The 17,539-nt window shown below is 36.2% G+C and overlaps 1 protein-coding gene across 3 annotated transcripts in view; it reads left to right on the top strand.

The window, feature by feature from the left end:
- Positions 1-3,261: 3,261 nt before the first annotated feature.
- Slk (STE20 like kinase) overlaps positions 3,262-17,539 on the top strand; it is a 58,829-nt gene continuing 44,551 nt past the window's right edge. For all 3 annotated transcript variants that reach the window (XM_078015175.1, XM_005333592.5, XM_005333590.5), the window contains exon 1: positions 3,262-3,411. In XM_078015175.1, the coding sequence (XP_077871301.1) occupies positions 3,262-3,411 (150 nt within the window). The remainder of the gene's footprint in view (positions 3,412-17,539) is intronic.

Below are 17,539 nucleotides of genomic sequence, written 5' to 3'. Positions count from 1 at the left end.
ATGTTCTGTACAGGATGATACCATTTTTGCATTTAAAAAACTATAAAAAGTATATACCTAGAAAGAAAGTAATACTAACTTAAAAGGTTTTAGGGGGGCATAATTTACATACAGTGAAAGTCACCAATTGTAGTATACAATTCAACAATGTTTTTAGTAAATTTATACAGTTGTGCAACCATCCTCTCAATCCAGTTTAAGAATCTTTTTATTAAATCTCAAAGTCCTCTCATGTTTATAGATTTAAGGTTTTATTTTTATTTTTATTTTTTTGGTCATGTTTATTACTTATTTGAAAAAAAAGCTTTTTAAAGAGGTTTATTTCTTTTTGCATAAAATATGAAAAAAACTATGAGAATATGTTTATTAAAGTTTTCTAAACTTTGCTTTTTTTTTGAAGCATGATTAACATTCCAAAAGCTGTTCATATTTAATGTATATGACCTGATGAGTTTGGAGATATGATGAGTTTGGAGATAAGTATAAATCCATGAAACCAGAACTAGTGAACAAAATTCTGTGTTACAAGTGGGGCGTGTGGTGCATGCCTGTAATCCCAGCAGTTTAGGAGGCTGAGGCCGGAGGATTGTGCGTTCAAAGCCAGCTTCACCAATTTAGTGAGGCCCTAAGCAGATCAGTGAGACCCTGTCTTTAAATAAAAATACAAAATAGGACTGGAAATATGGCTTAGTGGTTAAGCACCCATAGGTTCAATCTCTGGTATTGGGGGGAAAAAGTCTATATATGAACATATATCCATCATCAGAGACTTACCTCATAACAGTAATTAAATCAGGAGTGAATTTGAGTGGAGGAAAGGTAGGAGATGATAATTACAGATAGCTTTCTAATTTATAATTCCTGCATTTGAATTATTTTAACAAGGACATAAATATTTTCTTTTAATTTGAGAAAACAGTAAAGACTTTACTATTTTGAAAAGAACAATAACAAAAAGGAAGGAAGGAAGAAAGGAAGGCCTGACAGAAGGAAGGAAGGAAGAAAAAAGGAAACAGACATATTATACCTTTGACCCAAATCTGTTGCTGGTGATTTGTACTAGGAAAAAAATAAAATGTGTGGGAAAGGATTTGTGTTCAAAGATATTTACCAACATTTTATTTAAAAATAGAAAAAATAGCACATAATCTAAATATCTTATGATGGAGAAAAACAATGATTAATTGTACCAGAATCTGAAAAGTGCTGGATGCAAACCTTCATATGAAGTGTAATTTTATTCAGGTAAAAAAAAGTTAATGCATAATCAAAAAATAATGTTTTGAAATACAATAAACTTATCAATGGTTATGTTTGGCTGGTGAAATTCCACTACTTTTTATTTTCTGCTTTGTGCACTGCCTCATTTTCTCCATAAATGACTAATTAGAAAATAGATCAAGGCATTTTTTAGTTGTCAATCAACTTTTATTTTATTCATTTACAAGCGGTTCTGAGAATCCAACCCAGTGCTTCATAATATTAGGAAAGCGTTCTACCACTGAGCTACAACCCCAACCTCAGATTATGGTATCATGAGCATATCCCTTTGTCAAAATATATTAAAGTGCATGCTTTAAATATGTACAGTTTATAAGTATATTTTATTGAAGTTATACTTCAATAAAACTGCTTAAAACATAGAAGGATCTTGAGAAACCCAATAATTTTAAGCCTCTTGCTGGAAGAGGGATTTTTGTGTCAACATTTTAGGGCTGGAGGACACAATGGTTGGGGGTGGAGTATGACATTATGTAAATAGCAGCATTGCCTTGCTTCAGTTAACTCCAGTCTTCATTCATCAGGTTTGCCTTCCTATTCCATGCCAGGAATATTGCCAGGTACTTGATACTATGATGAATGACTGGCCCCGGCCCTGAAAGAGCTCTCATCAGGTGGAGGAGGGAAAGGGTAGGTCACCATCTGACGGGTTCCAGTCAACGCCCACACAACCCCAGCAGATCAGGAAGCAAGGGCCTTGGTTCAGATGGAGTCACCAAAGGCGGCACCAGGTTTATGGCTGTGGAGGTGGCTGAGAGGTTAGGTCACCTTCAAGGGAGTGTCGCGGTCATCACTCTCGAATAGTGCTAAACAGTTTTTGTCTGTCTTACTTGCACACTGAAATAACAGAAAGAACGAAGCTTTTGCTGGTGCAGGCACCATGGGTTCCCTCGCCACAACTTGGGACTATTAGGATCTTCATTTCACAATGAGGAAACAGGCGTGTAGAGGCTACCTGCCCAAGGTTACAGACCCCTGGCTCCAGAGCCAAAGCTCACAGCCACCACCACGTGTCTGCTCCTCTCACAGTATTTTGCGACATAAAGAGTAAAAAAGTCAACTTTTGGGCCCAACCTGGACAGCTTAGCTTTTTCGCTTTACAGCTTCCCCCAGATCCTGAATGGAGGCAACAAACTAAAGCACAATCAACCGGGTCATGCCCGCAGGGGCTGCTCCACAAAGCCGGGACTGATTTGGATTTGAGGCTTGGCTGGGAACCAGGGTCGGGGACTGAAGAGCTTAAGCGCCCACCACCAACCAAGTGCCGCGAGCCTGTAAGCCGCTGGGGCCGCAAGCCAGTGGGACCTAACGCGCGTGCGCGGGGCCAGAGGGGACGCCCCCACCCCTCACGAGCGCGCGCGGGCGCGGCCGGGAGCGCGCGGGCGCGCTGCGGAGTCGGCGTCGGCGTCCGCGCGCGCTCCAGGACGAGGCTGTGTGGGCTCCAGAGAGAGCGAGGCGGCGGCTGTGCCCCAGACCTGAGGGGACACGCGGGCCTCGCGTCGCAGGAGCTGACGGCTGTGGAGGAGACTCTGACCCCGGGCGGGAGAGCTCGGCTTGTCGACGGCCAGTCTCGGAGGCGCCGGCCGCTTCCCTGGCCGGGGTGGCCGCCGCCCCTTGAGACTCGCCGTGACACGGGCCTCAGTCTCGGCGACCGCGGGCGTCCGGGCCGCTCCGACCCGTCGGGCCGGGGCGGTGGGACGAGCGTTCGGGCAGGTGCAGCCCCCGAGGGCCGGCGGGGGTGAGGCGACGACCCGCGCAGCTCGCGGCCGGGCTCTCCGGAGCGGCCGCCTGCCCGCGCCCCCCCACGGCGGGCCGGAGCCGAGTCCCGCCCCGCCTTCTTGGGACCGCCCGGCCCCAGCAGCCAGAGACCCCGCGCCCGCCGCCGCCCGCCGGGCTCGCGCGGGAGAGCTGGGAGGAGAAACTTTGCCTTTTATTGTTGTTTCTAGTCCTTAAGTGCAAGGAACTCTGTTCGGAGGAAAAATGTCCTTCTTCAATTTCCGTAAGATCTTCAAGTTGGGGAGCGAGAAGAAGAAGAAGCAGTACGAACATGTGAAGAGGGACCTGAACCCCGAGGAGTTTTGGGAAATTATAGGAGAACTGGGCGACGGAGCCTTTGGGAAAGTGTACAAGGTAAGAGGGAGAAAACGGGAAGTTGCACTTGGGAGATGAAACTGCCACTAGCCCGGAGTGGCGCGAGGACTTCTCGCTCTCCCAGTCCCTTTCCTGTCTCTTGCCCCGTCCTTTGGCTTTGTAATTTGCGTTGGAACTTTATTTAGCTTATCATCCAAGCAGTAGCTTAAACAGTTGGTCTGAACACAATGGGGCTTGAATGTAGTTTAGAGTGATTGCTGAGGTTGCAGGGTTGTTCAGTCTACTCTGTCAAACTTGAGATTAATGTTCTTTAATTTATGGGAGAGGTTGGGTTGTGGCCCTCAAATATTTTAAAATCGGAAACTCATTACACCTTTCAGTGTATGTTTGTGTAACAACTGCACGTGCATGCGTGCTGTACTAAAACGGTTTCTTTTTTGGAGATCAGGGCATATATTTGATAGTATCTATTGCTCAAACATAACCCGTCTCTTAGGATCAGAACAAAGTGATTGCCACTTGTAGTCAGTTCTTGAGTTAGCTGCTTGGACCTCATACTATAAAATGGAATGAAGTTTCTGGTAAAAAAATTTCCAGAATAAAATTTGCATCTGGTGCTAGTTTTTAAATATAATAAGCATTGACTAGAAGTTGATACCAGCACTTGAGAAGTTAAAAAAAAAAAAGCACTCTACATATGTATGTTTATTTATTTCAGTGGAGGGGTTTGGCATTTCAACCTGAAGGCATTAATGTGAACTGTTTACAGTCTCCTAAGGAGCATATGAATGATGTCATAGGAATATTTTCATCCTGAAGGGTGAGGTTTTTATGAGACACAGTTTAGGGGAAGAACCCACCGGTTGCCTAGAAATGAAAACAGTAAATAACTTGTACAGAACTTTGCAGTTTTTAAACTGTTTCACATAATTTGGCCCCAATACAAATCCTGGAAAGTAGGCAGGTCAGTAGTAAGTGTCCACATTTCATGGGTGAGTATCCTGATAGTAAGAAATTGTTCACAGTCACAGTCATTTGTAGTTTTTTTTTTTTTAACTTTATTACCTATAGGTAAAAATGATAGCCTTTTCCTTATTGCTAAGCACTGTTAGACTTCTGCTTTGCCATGCCTTGAATACATCTTGTTAGAACCTCAGTCTTCACTCTTTACCCAGCCTGAATATCCACTCCTTTCTGTATGCTTTCAAAACATGACTACTATAGCACTTGTCACATAGATAATATGTTCAGGTTTCTATAATAAAATTAGGGGTCAAAGTTATACATTTGGGTGCAGCCATTGCCTTAGCACATGCATTTCACTTTGTATTTGTTGAAATGAAAGAATATGTAACCTATGTGTGAATGCTATTGAAATCTGGCAAAGTGAACTTCAGTGTTTGTATGGAGGTAGAGTATGGTAATAGCAAGAACTTAGGGTATAATATGCATGATAGGAAGGAAGGACTTCTAGTGTGGTGGGAAGGTTATTTCTGGTAGTTAAGAATAATGTTTTGGTGCTGGTGGTCCCAAGCTAGCTTTGTGGTCTTGGACAAAACATTTAACTTCTCTAGACTTCATAATCTTAGCTGTAAAATCAAAGATTTTCCTAAGTGTTTTTTTAAGATCCCTTCTATTAAGATTCTGTGAGTATGCAGTTAACTAGGAAAGACAGAAATAAACCTTCAAGACGCTGGAATCTTGTAGAGAAGGTGCTAGGTGATCATAGGCAGTTTTCATGGTGTAAAGTATGTTTTATTGAATATAAACAGTATAGTATTAAGAGCACGGACTCTGAAGGGGAATATTTCTCGACTCCCTTTCTGAGTAGCAGTCTATATGACCTTGGGCAAATTACTTATTCTGTACCTGACTTTCCTCATCAGTAAGGCCTACTCAGTATGTGAAGATTAGAGGAACACTAGAAAGGGTTCAGTAAATGATACAAATTACTGTTACTACATTTAGAACTCAAAGAATCAAAATACCTGGATAGGACAGAAAAATAGACTAAGAAGACTATAAGCCATTTTCTTGGTTTCCCATGGTACAGGCAGATTGTGTTGTTTCAGGTGTAGTGACTTTCAGCAAAGTTAATGTCTCTTCTTATAGTGAGACATCAGTTGAAAAATTTCTGAAAAATTAGTGACTTAATCCTTGCAGCTAAAACTGTAAAATTGTGGCCAGGGTAATTTCTGTGGACTTGATTATGTTTTAGTACAATACTTCAAATACTTTGCAATTCTTTTTTTTTTAATTTCACTACTTTGTTTTTGAGGAGCCAGGATATTCTTTTTTTTTTTTTTAAAGAAAAATTTTAAATTTAAGCTTATCAAACCTTTTTGGCCCTTTTTTCCTAAAAGTTTTTGTTTTTCAAGATTTCGAGAAATTGTAAATTTATATGAGAGAAACTGTAAATTTTCAAGCCTTAATATTTTATGTAGTAGAGTGCAGTAGAAAATGATTTCTAAACCTGATCTAGCTATTATTTGCTTATGGAAATGGTAACTTAAAAATATTAAATTGTAACTTGGAAATCATGTTGTGTGTTTAGTTTATCTGAATGATCTTTCCATCATATAGTTAGTTCAGCTATATCAAGCTTTGTATAACTCTAATAAAGTTATTTCCTGTCCTGAAAAATCTTCATTATTTTAAATATATTTTTCCTCTGGTATCGAGGATTGAACCCAAAGGTGCTTAACCACTGAGCCACATCCCTAACTCTTTTAAATATCTTATTTAGAGAGTTGCTTAGAGCCTCAGTAGGTTGCTGAGGCTGGCTTTGAACTTGTTATCCTCCTGCTTCAGTCTCCTGAGCTGCTGGGATTATTGGTGTGGGCTGTTACACCTGGCTATTTTCTCTTATTAAGATGTTATTGATATAAAATGAAGGTATACAATATTCTTTACAATACTTTCTCTTTGGATTTTTGTTTTATTAACAGGAAAAAAAAGAAATAACAAAATTGTTTACTGAATTACATTTCTAGAAAGCTGTTTTATTTGTGAAACCAATTGAAGCTGACATGTGGTTATGTGCTGGATGATTCCTTTTGACAAACGATAGGTGTATGCCTTTAAAAACTAGCGAAACATTTATTTATTTATTTATTTAGTTAGTTAGTTAGATAGTTAATTAATTAATTTTTTGTACCAGGGATTAAACCTAGAGGTTCTTTACCACTGAGCCACATCCACAGATGTTTTTATTTTTTATTTGAGATAGAGCCTCACTAAGTTGTTGAGGCTGGCCTTGAACTTGGCCATCCTCCTGCATCAGCCTCTCAAGCTGCTGGGATTACAGGAGTGTGCCACTGCACCTGGCTGAAACATTTAATCTTTGTAATGAAAAGTATAGAAACATTTGTACATTTAGCAAATAATTTTGTGATTTTATATTAATGACATTAGGGTCAAGGGATTCTGCTAACACCCCAGATTCCCTCCTGCCTCCTTTCTGAATCTGATCCCTTCTCCCTAAAGGAAACCACTATCCTATCTTTAAGTTATTCATTTGTTTGCTTTCCTTTATTGCTTACTACCTAGGTGTCTACCCCTAAATATTATAAATTTAGTTTTGTATGCACTTGAACTTTGTAAGAATCATATTAAGTGTATTTGGTTGTGTCTTGTCTCTTTCAAAATCAGTATTAGACATTTGTTACATTCATATTTATTATCACTTAAAGCTATGGTTAGTTCCTTTTCATTGTTGCATAGTATCCCATTATGTGATTATATCATCAATTATTTATCATTATACTGTTTATGGGCATATTAGTTGTTTTCAATTTTTGGCTATTACACACAATGGTGCATATAATGCTTGAGCTTCACTAAGGCATAATCTAAGAGTGGAATTGTTGGGTTTATAGAGCAGTGTAGCTTTAATTTTACTAGATGATGCCAAACTGATTATACAAGTTTACTTCCCTCTGGTAGTGTATGAGAATGTCCTTGCTCTGCATTCTCACCAATGTTTGGTATTGTCGGAATTTTTAGTTGTGACAATCTGATGATGTGTTTTTATTTACCTTTCTCTGATAATGAATAAGTAATTCTTTTTGTATGTTTATTGGTAACTTGAGATTTTTTTGTGTTCTTTTTTTGTTCATTTTTCTATTGATAACCTTTTTTTTGGTTTATTTTTGTGTATACACACACACACGGATATGTATATTTTGAGTTTTGACCACTTGCTGGTTATTGTCATTGCAAATATATTCTCATTCTGTAACTTGTTCTCATTTTCATTATAGTGTCTTCCTTTTAATAGAATTCTTGATTTTAATGTAGTTCTGTTTATCAGTGGTTTTTATGTTACATATAAGGCATTATTTCCTAACCCAAGTTCATGAAGATAATTTCCTGGGTCACCTTTAAAAAGCTTTTTATTTAAGCTGGGCTTGGTGGCGCAAGCCTGTAATCCTAGTGGTTGGGAAGGCTGAGGCAGGCAGATGAGAGTTCAAAGCCAGCCTTAGCAAAAGTGAGGCACTAAGCAATTCAGTGAGACCCTGTCTCTAAATAAAACACGAAATAAAGCTAGGGGTGTGGCTCAGTGCCCCTGAGTTCAATCCCTGGTACCTCTAGCCCTAAAAAAAGAAAGCTTTTTATTTAATTTGTTCTTTTTAGGTATATATGATAGTAGAGTATATTTTGATGTGTTATACATACATGGACTATAACTTCCCATTCTTGTTGTTGTACATGATGTGGAGTTACACTGGTCGTGTATTCATATATGAATACAGGAAAGTTATGTCTGACATTCTATTGTCTTTTCTATTCCCATTCCCCCTCCTTTCTCTTCATTTCCCTTTGTCTAATAGCATCCACATACGAGAGAGAGAGAGAGAGAGAGAGAGAGAGAGAGAGAGAGAGAGAGAGAGAGAGAGAGAGAACATTTGGCCTTTGGTTCAAAAAGCTTTTTGATTTTGCCTTTATCAGGTAGGTCTACTGTTCACCTAGAATACATTTTTGTTTATGGTGTAGGTTAGGGGTCCAATTTTATTTTTTACCCCATATGCACACCCAATTGTCCCAGAATTAATAATGAGTGGGGATGAGGTGGGGTTTCTCCTTACTACTCTGCTGTAACATTTGTCTGTTCCTGCAATTTTTAATCTCTTTGTCAAACTATTTGTGTATTCCTGTACTAGTATCTAACTATCTTAATTAGGAAAGCATTAAAATAAATCTCTTGTTATAGTAAGACGACTTCTTGTTTTTATTCTTCAATAGTGTGTAGTATATTCTTGGGTCTTAGCAAACTTCATTGTACATTTTAGATTTAGCTTGGTGAAGTTCCACATAGTGTGCTTTTTTTTTTGGAAGTATTTTATTGAATTTATAAATCAAATTTTGGAAAATTAATATTTCTGTGATACTGAATCTTCCCATCTGTCCATATGTTTTGTCAGTATTTAGGTCTTTTTAGTCTTTCTCAATAATAGGTCATACTTTTTTTCCCTGGAAATCTAGGGATCACAAACTACTTCAAGGGTATCTTTGTTTGTTTTTTAAATACTTTTATTTTGTTTATTTTTTATATGGTGCTGGGGATCGAACCCAGAGCCTCACATATGTGAGGCAAGTGCTCTGCCACTGAGCCACAACCCCAGCCTCATATCTTTGTTTTTCCTATTAGAGTTTCCTTCTTGTTTTTATTTTCCTTCTTGTTTTTTTTTGCAACTTTTAGTAGCTTAGAAAGGATCCATGAAAAGTGCACTTTTAAAGGTCTTGCCTATCTGAATATGTTTTTATTATAATTCCATACTTGATATATAAGATTCTAGTTCAAAAATATGCTTTTTTTAGAATTTTTAAGACTTTGTTCCATTCTTTGCCTTTTTGCTTCCAGTGTTGCTATTGAAAATATGATGCCATTTTGTTTCCTGATTCTTTGTGATCTTTTTCTCTTGATGGCTTTAACTTTTTTCTTTTATTCCCTGTTTGTGGTGATATGATTTAATGTACATCTCCCTTCACCCCTTTTTAATTTGCTGGTTTCTTGGTAAGTCCTTTAAGCTCAAAAACTTAGTCCTTTAGTTCTGTGACATTTTCCTGTATTATTTATTTGACAATTTCTGCCCCTCCCAGCCCCCAGTTAAAACTCTCACCATGGTCTTAGATTCTCCATGTTTCCAAATTCAATCAGCACTTACTATCTTACTTGGTCTCTTAGGAAAGTTTGAGACACTTGGCTGTTTTTTTTTTTTTTTTTTCCTTTAAAAAGCTCATCTTTTTACTTTTAGGGCTCTGTACTCTTGATTTTCCTTCAACTTCTCTGTCTAGTCGGACTCCTTTGTTAGCTTCTCTTCTTTCTTAAGTGTTGGTATTCTATAGGGCTTTTTTTTTTCTTCTTATGAAAACCCTTCTTTTCCCATAGCTTAATTACCTTTAACTATAATTTATGTCTCTACCCAAAGACCTCCTTTTTGAACTATAGATTCGCATATCCAGCTGTCAATTAGAAATTTCCACTTGGTTGTCTCATAGATACCTTAAACAAGTCTAGAACAAGAACTACTACAATTCATGGGGTCAGCCCCCAATTTGTTCCTGTGTTCCCATTTAGGGATTACCATCTCCATCCACCGCCTGCATAGGTAGAGACCAGTGATCATTTTTAATACCTCCTACTGCCTTACACACCAAATGCAATCAAACTCTGAATCTAAATCTAGAATTAATTTTTCCTCCTTTCTTGTTTCACTGTCACTATACTAGTCAAAACTGCTGTTCTCTCTTACATAGACCATTGTGATTCTTATTGGGCTTGATATAAATGTAATCATACCTGTGTTCTTTTGAGTTAAGCTCTTTTGTATTAGAGAGATGCATCCATTTTGTTGGATGTAGTAGTCATTTGATGGTTGTCCTCATTCTGTAGTATTCTTCTGTTGGTAGGCATGTTTTTAAATTTTTGTGTATTAAAAATAATATAGCCAGACACTTAGTACATACCTGTAATCCCAGTGACTCAGGAGGCTAAAGCAGGAGAATTCAAGTGGGAGGCTAGCCTTGGCAATTTAATGAGACTCTTGTCTGAAATTAAAAAAGGGGGATCAGGGATGTAGCTCAGTAGTAAAGTGCCCTTGTGTTTATTACCCAGTGCTGGGAGAAGAAAAGAGGGAAAGACTTGTTAATATTCTCACACCTTTGTTTTGGTGCATATATGCATTCATTTCTGTTGGATATACACCTAGAAAAGGATTTTCTAGATTATACAGTTTATGTATTTCAACTTTAGAAGACACTGCCTGTCTCCCAAAGTGGTTATACTAGTTTGTGTTCCCTTCAGTAGGATATGGGAGTGTTTTCATCCATTTTCTATTGCTCTAACTGTATACCATAGACTGGATAACTTATAAAGAATGGAAGTTTTTGTTGGCTTATGGTTCTGGAAGCTGAATCATCTAAGAGCATAATGCCAACATCTGCTCAATATCTGATGAGGGCCTTCTTGTTGCATCATAGTATGATGAGGGATTATCACATGGTGAGACGGCAAGCATGCCAGGGAGAATTTGCTTTTATACGAAAACCACTCTTTTAATAAGTCTTAATCTATAAATGGATTAGTGGAGGGCTTTGCCCTCATGATCCAGTTACCTTTCAAAGTCCCAACTTCAAATACCATTAATATATGAATTTGGAGATTAAGTTTCTAAAACATGAAATTTGGGGGACATGTTCAAAACATATTTTTCCCAGTTACCCTAATATCCTCACTCACATTTGTTATTGTTATTAATATTATACTGAATATTTTACATTAGCCATTATGTTGAGGGTAAGTGGTTGGTTTTATTTACATTTCCTGATGACCCATGAAATTGAGTGTCTCTAATATTTGTGAAATTTCTTATTGAGTCATTTGCCCATTTTAAAAAGTGGCTTTATTGAGCTGGGTGTAGTGGCCCATGCCTATAATCTCAGCAACTTGGGAGGCTGAGGAGGAGGAGGATCTCAATTTGAGACAAGCTTCGGGTAACTTAGACCCTGTGTCAAAGTTAAAAAAAATAATAAACAGAAAAAGGGCAGGGAGTGTAGCTTAGTGGTAGAATGTTTGCCTGCAAAGGCATGTAATGAGGCCCTGGGTTCAAATCCCAGGACAGAAAAAAGTAGCTTTATTGACATATAATTTATAAACTACAAAATTCACCCATTTTATGAGTTTTAATAAATTATTATATTTTAGTTAATTAGTATGGTATAATATACTCAAGTTTCAGAACCTTCAGTTACCCCCAAGAAGTTTCCTTGTACCCATTTTGTAGTCAATCCCTGTTCCTATTTGTACTTAGCCTAAGACAACCAACCAACCAGATTTGCTTTTTATCTGTAAAATTTTGCCTTTTCTAGTGATATCAGACCAAAGGAAACATACAATATATATTTTGACCATACTGAGGACTAAATGCAGGACCTCATGCATGCTAGGCAAATGCTCTACCCAATATGTGATCTTATATGTGTGACTTTTCTCATTTAGCATCAGATTTCTTTGACCAGAGAATTCTTTTTTTGTGGAGACCTAAACTGTATATTGTAGGATGTTCAGTAGCATTCTTGTTCTCTACTTGCTAGATGACAGAAGCACCCTCCCTGCACCATGTGACAATCCAGAGTTTCTCTAGATCTTGCCAGATGTCTTCTGGAATGCAAAATCATCTCTAGTTTAACATCATTGGTTGAGTGCAGTATTTGTGGGGTTCATCTTTTGCCCATTAAAAAAATTAGTTATATTTTTTTATTAATGAATTGTAGAACACAAATCCTTTTTCTGTTATGTGTATTGACTTCATTTATTTAACTCATTTTCTGACTTCTAGAGGTTTTAAAAAATAGAAAATGAATTTATTAAAAAACAACTTCCAAGGGCTGAGTCGTGGCTCAGTGGTAGAGTGCTTATTGAATCCAGTGCCTCGTATGTGTGAGGCACTGGATTCAATCCTCAGCACCACATAAAAATAAATAAATAAAATAAAGGTATTGTGTCTACCTACAACTAAAAAAGGAAAATGAAAAAGTAACTTCCAGGTTTTATGACAAATTGAACAAACACTAATTGTGCTTGCTCTAAAGCCTCACTAAAAATTATTCTCTCTTAAAGTTTTAGTGTGTGTGTAAGAGTGAGTGTGTGTGTGTGTGTGTGTGTGTGTGTGTGTAAGTTCTGTATTATCTTGTTAAATTTTGCCTTGATATTTTAAGTTTTCAGTTGCCATTTTGAATGGGATATTTCTTTCATTAGATTTTGCAATTAATGTTTGCATGTAGGAAAGCTATTATTATTTCTGTAGTTTCTTCACCTTATTGAATTATTTATTTTTCTCTCAACATTCTTTATGAAAATTTCAGTCTTACAGAAAGTTTAAAAGAGTTGTGCACATACATTTCCAGTGCCTAGATTCTATAGTTTTTCATATTTGTTCTATTTGCTTTATTACATGTCTGCCTGTCCATTTATCCACTCATTTCTTGTTTCTGTTTTTCCTTTTCAGGTTTTTTTCCTCTTTCAATTATTTATACTTCTTGTTTCTTTCACTTACATAATTGTGTTGATTCATCTTTCCTGAACAATTTTAAATAATCTGATACTGGAAATGCTATTTAGTGAATTATTTTATAGTATATTTTCAGCTTTTAAACTTTTAAACTTTTTTAGCAGAAATTTAAACCTTTAAACGTTGTTAGCTTTCTGTTTTTAACTAAAGAGTTACTGTTTATATGCTGACAGATATACAGATAAGTGAAATGTTACTGTATTTCCATTTTTTCTTTGTAACTCCATTTTAAGTTTATCCAGATCTTTTCCCAGTTTAGTAACAGAAGCAGTTCATTATTTATTTATTATCTTATTTTGGTACTGAGAGTTGAACTCAGGGACGCTTAACTACTAAGTCACCAGCCCCACTTTTTAAAAATTTAATTTATATTGAGACAAGGTCTTGCTAATTTGCTGAGGCTGGCCTCAGACTTGTGATCCTTCTGCCGTAGCCTCCCAAGTCAATGGGATTAGAGGTGTGTGCCACCATGCTTGGCTTCTAGTATATATTCTTATTTTGTCACAGTGGAGTCTCTATGCCAAGGTATACTGCTTTTTGAATTTAAGATGCTGTTGTTGTTACTGAAAATGTTGGATCTTTTTAATAAAAATATTATTTTTTTGTACTGAGAATAAGAATTGTTTTAGAGTTTCAGAATAGATTTTAATGGAAAACACTATTCTGAATCCCAGTGAATAATTTCTTTTTCTTTCCTAATGATGAATCATTTTCAAAAGTAGTGTTCTCCACGTCCCCTTTTTCTCCTTGGGATGTTTTACCACTGAAGTATATTCCAGCTTTTTAAAATTTGATGTTTTGAGACAGAGTCTTGCTAAATTGTCCGGGCTGATCTTGTACTTCTAATCCTTCTTGCCTCAACCTCCCACGTTGCTGGGATTGTATGAGTGTACCTGTCCCTCTACTAAAAAGACACCTCCCCCACCTGGGATTGAACCAGGGGCGCTTAACCACTGAACCACATCCCTAGCCCTTTTTTTGAATTTTATTCTGAGACAGGATCTCACTAATTTCTTGGGGCTTCACTATATTGCTGAGGCTGACTTTGAATTTGTAATCATCCTGCCTCAGCCTCCTGAGCTGCTGGGATTATAGGCATGCACTACCATGCCCAGCCACAAAATAGTTTTTAAGTGGGTAATCTTATCTCAAGGTTATTTAAAGAAAAATGTCAAAACCAAGATAGTTGCTTTATATCCCTGTGTTTCTTACTAGCAAGGATAAACTCAATGAGTGTATGTATAGAGAATAAAAACAGAATAGTCGTTTCTTATTCTTGTCATTATTTTATAAGATGGTTAACTTTTCCAGTTTATCTGATCATACTACTTCCTATAAATTAGTGCTTAAATACTAGTTAATAAGAGTGCTTTTTTTTGGGGGGGGGGAGGAAAAGTATTTGAGTCAATCTTTCCTCTTTCCCTTCCTTCTTTAATATCATGACTTCAGAAGGGTAAACAAAGTTAATAAATTTCATTTTTCTTTGTACCTTGTCTTTTTACATCTCAAATTTGAAGAACTATACTAGAAAACAAGATATGTTGTTTTACTTTTGCACTTTAAGCATATCTATTTTATATCTAGGTGTGAGCTTTTTAAAGTCTCGTGAAATTGTAAAGATCTGTGTTGTGGCTTATTAGCGATCAATGACAACGTAATATTATACAGTTTATTTCAGGATATCCTGCCAAAATTTCATAAAGAATGGTCAAGAAACTAACATACCACATCTAGTTTTTGATTTTTAAATTATCTTAATATAATCGTTATAGTTGCTTGCCTCTTTTTCCTAGTCTCTACCCTGGATGTATGTTAAGTAATATCTTCCTGATTACTAATGAAGTTGAGCTCCTTTTCACATTTATTGGCTGTTTAGATTTCCTGTTCTCTGAAGTACTTGTTAAAGCCTATAGCCATACCACCCTGAATGGGCCTGATCTCATCTGAAGTACTTGTTAAAGTCTTTTGGATTCTCTTTTTTTTTTTTCTTAATGATTTATAGAAGTCTTTATAAATTCTACGTACTAATCCATTGTTATTTGTATGATGAGCACATTTTCTTTTGCTTGTGGTTTGTCCTCTCACTGTATGCTTTTTTTTTTTTGGTATAGACATTTTATATTTTGACATCCAATTTGTTAACTTTTTCTTTTCTTTTTTAAATTTTTTAAAAGTTATTGATGTACCTTTTTATTTTTTTTAATATGTGGTGCTGAGGATCGAACTCAGTGCCTCACACATGCCAGGCAAGTGCTCTGCCACTGAGCACCAGCCCCAGCCCAATTTGTTAACTTTTTCTACATGATTAATACTTAATTTTTTTTTGTAGTCATAGGTGAACAGAATGCCTTTATTTATTTTTTATGTGGTGCTAAGGATTGAACCCAGTGCCTCACACATGCTGGATAAGCACTTTGCCACTGAGCTACAGCCCCAGCCCTGATTAATGCTTTTTGTCTTGAGAAATTCTTTCCTACCCAAGGGTATGAAGATGTTCTCCTGTATCTGTATAAAGTTTTATAGTGTAGACATCTATACTAGGTCTTAATTAAATTGGCGTTGATTTTTGTTTACAGTGTAAGATAGGGATCCAGTTTTAATTTTTCTGTGTAGATAGCCAGTTGTCCCAATGCCATTTTCTGTGAAGGACCATCCTTTCCTAATTGCTTTGCATTGCCTTCATTCTTTATTAGATGTTTGTCTATGGTATAGTTTTGTGAAAATTTTATTATTTCTTTAGGATAAACTCCTAGAAAGAAATCCAATTATTATGTATGATTACAATACACCAATAAAAAATGTAGAAATTTTTTTTTCTGGGACTAGGGTTGTGGCTCAGAGGTAGAGTGCTCTCCTTGCACGTGTGAGGTCCTGGGTTTGATTCTCAGCACCATATAGAATTCTCTATATTCTAGATATTCATTCTTATCAGGTATCTGATTTGCAAATATTTTGTCTCATTCTGTAGGTTACTTTTTTACATTGTTATTTTCTTTTGCTGTACAAAATTTTTAATTTTCTTTTGTTGTACAAAAATTAAAAATTTTAATGAAGTCTGCTTTGTTTTTTCTTTTGTTGCCTGCGTCACAGCCAATAAGTCATTTCCAAACCCAGAGCTTATGCCTTATGTTTTCCTCAAAGAGTTTTATAGTTTTAGGTCTGAAGTTTAGGCTTATATTTTGTATGTGACATTAGAGTCCATATTCATTCTTCTGCATGTGGATACCAGTTTTCCTGGCATGAGTTGTTGAAAATACTGTCCTTTCCCCAGTGGATGGTCACACCTTTGTCAAAATCATGACCATATATGCCAGGATTTCTTTTAGGCTCTCTATTCCATTCTGTATGTCTGTCTTTGTTGCCAGTACTACATTGTTTTGATTATTTCAACTATATGGTAAGTTTTGAAATTAGGAAGTGTGATTCCTTGAGCTTTGCTCTTCTTAAGATTATTTTCACTATTTGCTGACACTTGAGATTTTATATGAATTTTAGGATAGCTTTCTGCAAAAATATGTTGGAATTTTGATAGGGTTTACATGCAATTTGTAGGTTGCTTTGGTAGTTATTGAAATTTTAGCAAAATTTAGCAACATGTGATATACTTTTTTATATTTTATTTCTGTTAGTGGTGTTTTGTTTTTATTTTGTTTTTCATCTTTTTGATTAATTCAGAAGTGTTTTATTCTTTTCAATGCTATTATAAATGAAATTGGTTTCCTTATACTTAAAAACCATGATTTTTCTTGAATTAATTTCTAAAAATGGTACATCTTTGTCTTATTTTTAAATATTAAAAAAATCTCCTGTCTCTTATGTTCTCAGTTTTTTCTTTTTCAACTATGTAATCTATGTATTTCTTTTTTTAAAATTTTTTTAAGTTGTTGATGGACCTTTATTAAATTAGTTTATTTATTTATATGTGGTGCTGAGAATTGAACCCAGTACTTCACATGTGCTGGAGCTACAACCCCAGCTCCACTAATCTATGTATTTCTTAGGTTATCTATTAATTGTGCTTCTTTCAGCAAATTCATATTGCTGAGTCAGTAAGTCTGAAATAAGTAGGAAATAAGTGGGAAATCTGTGTGATCTGAGAATTGGTAAAGTATTTTGGATATTGCAGTTAGCCAAAATTAAATTATTACTGACATCATTTTGTTATTGATTTATCTTGACTAACCAATTATGTTTTAAATAAATAACCAGAACATCAAAATTAAAATAGTGTTTGGGAATATAAAGAGACTGTAAAGCATATTTCTTTTGCATAATTCAGGAAATTACATGAAAATACTTTCTAGAAAAAGAATTTATGTAATATTTTGCAGAAATTTGGAAAGACCTTCATTATTTACAAAATCTGTATTTGCACATTTCCTAACCTCTATACTTAGCAGTGCTTACATTGTATTAGAGCTATGAAAAAATTATATCTTCTGTATTAGTACATTTTTGCTATTATAGAAGAATACTATAGACCATATAATTTAAAGAACAGAAGTTAATTTTCTTATAATTCTGGAGGCTGAGAAGTCTAAGATTAAGGGGCTGGAATCTAATGAAGACCTACTTATATTATCCCTTGCCAGAAG

The sequence above is a fragment of the Ictidomys tridecemlineatus genome, chromosome 1, assembly GCF_052094955.1.
Source record: "Ictidomys tridecemlineatus isolate mIctTri1 chromosome 1, mIctTri1.hap1, whole genome shotgun sequence".
Classification (NCBI taxonomy): Eukaryota; Metazoa; Chordata; class Mammalia; order Rodentia; family Sciuridae; genus Ictidomys; species Ictidomys tridecemlineatus.
This window is presented reverse-complemented; position numbering and strand designations above follow the sequence as displayed.